Genomic DNA, 6,000 nt, shown 5'->3' with positions numbered 1-6,000 from the left:
TGAAGAGTGGAAAAGCAGTTGGTCCTGATGATATACCTGTGGAGGTGTGGAAGTGTCTAGGAGAGGCAGCGGTAGATTTTCTGACTAGATTATTCAACAGGATCTTAGAGAGTGAGAAGATGCCTGAAGAATGGAGACAAAGTGTGATGGTGCCTATTTTTAAGAATAAAGGGGATGTGCAGAATTGTGGCAACTACAGAGGGATAAAGTTGATGAGCCATACAATGAAGTTATGGGAAAGAGTAGTGGAAACTAGACTGAGAGCAGAAGTCAGCATTTGTGAACAGCAGTATGGCTTCATGCCTAGGAAGAGTACTACAGATGCAGTATTTGCGTTGAGAATGCTAATAGAAAAGTACAGAGAAGGCCAGAGGGAGTTGCACTGCGTTTTTGTAGACCTAGAAAAAGCATATGACAGGGTGCCAAGAGAGGAGCTCTGGTATTGTATGAGGAAGTCTGGAGTGGCAGAGAAGTATGTTGGACTGGTGCAGGACATGTATGCTAGCTGTGAGACACTGGTACGGTGTGCTGTAGGGGTAACAGAGAAGTTCAAGGTGGAGGTGGGACTCCATCAGGGATCAGCACTGAGCCCCTTCCTGTTTGCAATGGTGATGGATAGGCTGACAGATGAAGTTAGACAGGAATCCCCATGGACCATGATGTTTGCGGATGACATTGTGATCTGTAGTGAGAGCAGACAACAGGTAGAGGAAAATCTAGAGAGGTGGAGGTATGCTCTGGAAAGGAGAGGAATGAAAGTTAGTCGCAGCAAGACAGAATATATGTGTGTGAATGAGAGGAACTCGGGTGGAGCGGTGAGGCTACAGGGAATGGAGATCAAGAAGCTGGAGGATTTCAGGTACTTAGGGTCAACAGTCCAGAGCAACGGAGAGTGCGGAAAAGAGGTGAAGAGACGGGTCCAAGCAGGTTGGAATGGGTGGAGAAAAGTGTCAGGGGTACTATGTGATAGAAGACTATCGGCCAGAATAAAAGGAAAGGTGTACAAGACAGTGGTGAGACCAGCGATGATGTATGGACTAGAAACTGTTACAATGACCAAAAGACAGCAGGCAGAACTAGAGGTTGCAGAGATGAAGATGTTGAGGTTCTCTTTGGGAGTGACCAGGATGGATAGGATCAGGAATGAATCTATCAGAGGGACGGCACATGTTCGATGTTTTGGAGAGAAGGTCAGAGAAGCCAGACTGAGATGGTTCGGTCATGTACAGAGAAGAGATAGTGAATATATTGGTAGACGGATGCTGGAATTGGAGCTGCCAGGCAAGAGGTCTCGAGGAAGACCAAAGAGAAGATTTATGGACGTAGTGAGAGAGGATATGAAAGTAGCTGGTGTGAGAGAGGAAGATACAGAGAATAGGGTTAGATGGAGAAAGTTGACTCGCTGTGGCGACCCCTAACGGGAAAAGCCGAAAGAAGAAGAAGAAGAAGAAGAAGATTATTATTGTCATTATTATTATATTATTCACAATGACAATGATTTATTAAAATCATAATAATGATGACAATAATAATAATTATTATTGTTCATGTTCAATAATAAATATAATTGTTATTGTAATGACTGCAGTCATTTATTAATAGTAACGTTCGTAATAATTGTAACTATATACTGAATTAATTTTTTAACATGTTGCCGTTTTTTTTCATGTATATTTTACTACAGCTGTATATGATTTATTTCTATTATTTACAATGAACAGCTGGATCGTGAGATTTCTATTACGTACATCTATATTTTAAATTATTTTCTCGCTAACTGAGCCTCCCATGAAAATCGGTGGATAAGCACACTAAGGATCCGTCACTGCTTTGTGTTTCTGGATGAAGGAGCCGACGGGAAAATGGTCTTGTCACAAATGAAAACGTGTTTGGCAGACGCAGACACACACACACACGCGCACACACACACACACACACACACACACACACACACACACACTTGAGCAGAGGAGCATTCATAGTGAGACGCTTTTGTTCCCCTCAAGTGGCTGCAAGTCACTTCCTCTTTCAGGATTATTCACTTTATTATTTGCATGTCATTTGGACTCGTACAATTCACCCTCACTCACACGTCTGGACAATTTATGAACAGTACAGTGCAAAAAACACTTTTTTCCCCACTTTTCACTTTTCCTTTGTATTTTTTTCACTTTTTTCTTCAACATATTTTTCTATTTATTCTACGAGACATTATTTTTTGTATTTTTTATCTTGTATTTTTTTCATCTTATAGCTCAAACCCAGAGATGCCGCTATTGTTGTACTGATTTGTTGCATCCACACTTTTAAGGTTGGTTCATGTCGTGTTTTTAATTTTGCTGGACCTGAGACACACTATCTCAAAATTTTGTTGCACTCTGTCTTGAATCTTTAATGCTTATTGTCTCCAGTAAACCTCTTGCACATTTTTGGACTGTAGGAGGAATCCAGAGAACCATGCAGACCTGGCGAGAACATAGAGACTCCACAAATCATGGCCACCTGAGGGAATCCAACCAGGGACCTTCTTGCTGCGAGGTGGAAGCGCGAACTTCTGCACCGCCAATATTTATCGGCGCTTAAAGACAAAACCAAGATTTGAAATCAGAAGGTGTAATATCATGAAGATGACCGTGATAATCCAAGAAACTCCAAAGCCTTCCATCTTCCCTCAACCGTGATTATCAAACTAGGAAAAAAAAAAAAAAAGAAAACACATGAACCCCTCTAACATCGTCCATTTTTCTGGAAAATATTTTGAGAATATTTATTATAAAAATATAAATGTTTTCCACTACAAATCCTTTTACATTAGTTGACAAGGCCATCTACAATTGAACACGTAAACTCTCACACAAAACACGCGGGCCGGTCTCAAGACAGGAAGGAAAAAAAAAAAAAGAGGAGAGGGGGCTGAATACAGGATGCATGACAGTATTGCTCTCTGGGATGTCTCAGTTTTATAAATTCAGACGAATAAAACCCCAAAAAAACACAGACGACACTGACATATAATTTACTGTATGCTAAAAAAAAAAAGAAAAAAAAAACAAAAACATCATTGTGCTGTATAATGTTAACAAATAAATAATAATGTCATCACAATTGTGTTTTTATTGTAGAAAATAAAAACAAAGCTGACACACAATTCAAAATAAGATAAAATATAATACAGATGATTTCTTGTCTCCTTTTTTTATTAAAATTGTTGCACAATTTTTTAAAATTTTTTTAGATTTTTTTTCATTTTATTTATTCTTTTTATACATACAAAACTTTTGTACAAAGGAGGGATGGCCATGTTGCGGGTGAGATCTGCAGGGCTAGTTGCTATCTGCACGTCGGTTTTACAGTATGTACATGCTAATCGGACCGTGCTCGCCGTTGCGGTGGCGGCGGCTTCGGGACGGTGGGGGAGGAGGCGAGGACCGGCCGACACGCTCCACGGGAACAGGGTTTTCCCAAAAGCACCAACGCCCATGTACGTTAAATAAGTTCAGTCTGCAACCGGGGCGATTCTGCGCCCCACGGAAAGTGCTCAAATATGGTCTACGAAGTGCCGAGGGTGGGTGGGTGGGGGACGCTCCAACAACGGTGGAAGCACGAGACCAGCATCTTTACACGTGACCTTCCGGATCCCACCAAAGATCTACGGTGCCTTCAGGAAATCCCGTCCTGGGGAACGTGCTCAGGCGCCGACCTTGGAAAAAAGGAAGGAGTGTTTTTAACCAGCGGTTGCGCGGACGTCCTTGAGTTGGGGAACCATTTGTTTCTCTTGTCTTTGTGCACGAATGCCGACACACACACACACACACACACACACACACACGCACACACACACACACACACACACACACACACATACACTCGCCTTTTGCATCGAACACATCGCCAGCTTTCTTATCTCGGCATTGATTTCACGATCCGCCGTGGCGTTTGTGTGTATGTTTGTGAACGGATTGACAATTTAGCCCGAAGAAAAAGGGACTACAACCGTAACAGTTGTCCTCCCTGAAGAAGAAGAAAAAGAAGAAGCAGAAGAAGCAGGAGTGCAAACACACTCCTATTAAACATCTGAAATAAAAAGAGGCCTGATTTAACCTTCGCTCTTCCTCCTCCTGAACCTGCACGCCGCGTCCCCGGTCCTGCTTTACGCCGTTCTTGAACGCGCACATCCTGAGATTTCACGCGAGGCCGTCGGGTCAGGGTAGCTGTGTGTGTGTGTGTGTGTGTGTGTGTGTGTGTGTGTGTGTGTGTGTGTGTTATGGCCTCTGCACCTTCAAAGCACATTGTTAAACCCATTGCACATCTCATGGCTTTGCATACAACGCGACTATTAAACTGATTATCATAATTATTGCTTTTATGTGACATGTCTACTGTATGCAAATGCTATTAGGTTAGAGCTTACAGGAGTTATTGTCTAGGTGTTTCCACAGGGTTATACCAGCCCAGGCCTCACATGGAAGGAGACAGTGAATGTAGGTAGTTATACAGGATCTCGTGCCTCGAGACGTCGTTAGTCCAAGCAAAGAGCCACGCGGGGTTTAGGCTGCTGCAGGTACGTCGCCCGATCCACGGCCTTTCGTTTTTTTTTTAGTTTTGTTTTTTTTTATATCCCACAGGCGGTGGTCAGGTATGGCGGGAGGAGACTCTGAGCGCGCCCGTCCTCAGTCGGCTGTAAACAGAGCACCACGAGCAGAGAGCTGGAGCTGTGCGTTTCCGTCCGATCCTCAGTCCAACCCCGACCCGCAGAACCCTGACCGGGTCTCCTGGAGGCGGCTCGCGTCTGAACCCCCACCCTCTGCCCCCCCGTCCCCAGCCCCGCCCCCTCCCACCGATTTGTCTGTAAGGCATTTCAACTTGGGCGTGGAAGGACGGCAGGTCGGAGCCCGATCGGACTCTTCCCTTTTTCCTCCGTCGAGACCGTCGTGCTGCATCTCAGAGCCAAACAAGCAAAAAAAAAAAGTCTCTCACTTGACACGTCTTCCCATCGTTCCTCCGTCTTCCTCCTTCCATCTTTAGTACGGATACACAGTCACTGTATTAGCAAGCAATTAGCTCCCACAATCTGTTAAGTCAGACCAGCAGAAAAGGTCTCTGGTGGTTCTCATTTATTGATTTCGTCTGTTAAACAGGTACCGGGCCGTTCTTGGTGTGAGATTCTAGGGCTTTGAGGCTGCTCACAATCTTCTTCTGTGGTCCTACAATTGTCACTCCAAGCTTTTTTAAGTCCCTGGTGGGAAGGAAAGGGCAAGAGGGTGAGGGAAGAGGAGGGACATGACAGAGAGAGGGAATGGGAGGAGAGAAAAGAGGATAGAAAGTGTGCATTAGTCATGACGGATGTGACACCCCCGTGACAATAAACGCCACCGGCTGCCAATCGCGATGGACTGCGTTTCCCAGAAGGCCACGGTTGCAGCCGCGTCTCCGGGAAGGATTCGCCGGTGCCGCCTCCGCTCTCCACTACGAACAAACAGCGAGACGGGCCCGCGCCATTACACTGACAGTTGCTATTAAGAGTCTGTCACTGGAGGAAACAATGGTAGGTGATATCCGCCGCTTTCCATTGCGCCGATTTACCCTTAAATGGCAAGAATATACATATATGTTAATATAAATATAAAAGCGGAGTATCGGGGGCTTCCGTGTCACAGGCTGAAATGAAGCTATTCACTTATTATCCGTGAATTTTATCACAAATGCATTTTAACCGTCGCGGGACATTTGTCGAGGCCCTGCCATACGTCGGGCGGATCGAGACGTCACAGAAAAAACAAAACATACAATCAATACATAAGTAAGAGTCATTCAGAACACAAACGTATTAGTAGAAGCGGGAAAGTGGAAGACGGAACGACGGCATCACGGCTGTACTTTCTTTTTGTTTTTTAGTGTGTTACAAACAAGGGGATTAATGAGAAGAGCATTATTGAAGCAGAACATGGAGTTAGCGAGGCAGCCCAAGAAGGTGGACACATGAGTAGACATCGCTTCACT

General features: G+C 44.5%; 1 protein-coding gene across 5 annotated transcripts in view; it reads right to left on the bottom strand.

The window, feature by feature from the left end:
* Positions 1-2,740: 2,740 nt before the first annotated feature.
* The window catches only part of epha3 (eph receptor A3), a 120,335-nt gene continuing 117,075 nt past the window's right edge, over positions 2,741-6,000 (bottom strand). For 3 of the 5 annotated variants that reach the window (XM_086145556.1, XM_086145551.1, XM_086145552.1), the window contains one exon: positions 4,843-5,236. Coding sequence is in view for 2 of the 5 variants with exons in the window: in XM_086145551.1 (XP_086001677.1) it covers positions 5,131-5,236 (106 nt within the window). In the remaining 3 variants the exon portion in view is untranslated. Of the gene's footprint in view, positions 5,237-6,000 lie in introns of all 5 variants that reach the window. The other 2 variants (XM_086145554.1, XM_086145555.1) reach the window with 1 other exon arrangement.

This window comes from Fistularia commersonii, chromosome 4 (genome assembly GCF_037954325.1).
Source record: "Fistularia commersonii isolate RoL2024-O1a breed Wild chromosome 4, RoL_Fcom_v1.0, whole genome shotgun sequence".
In the NCBI taxonomy this organism is placed as follows: Eukaryota; Metazoa; Chordata; class Actinopteri; order Syngnathiformes; family Fistulariidae; genus Fistularia; species Fistularia commersonii.
Note: the sequence above shows the minus strand (reverse complement) of the source record. Positions and strands in the feature narration are given on the sequence as shown.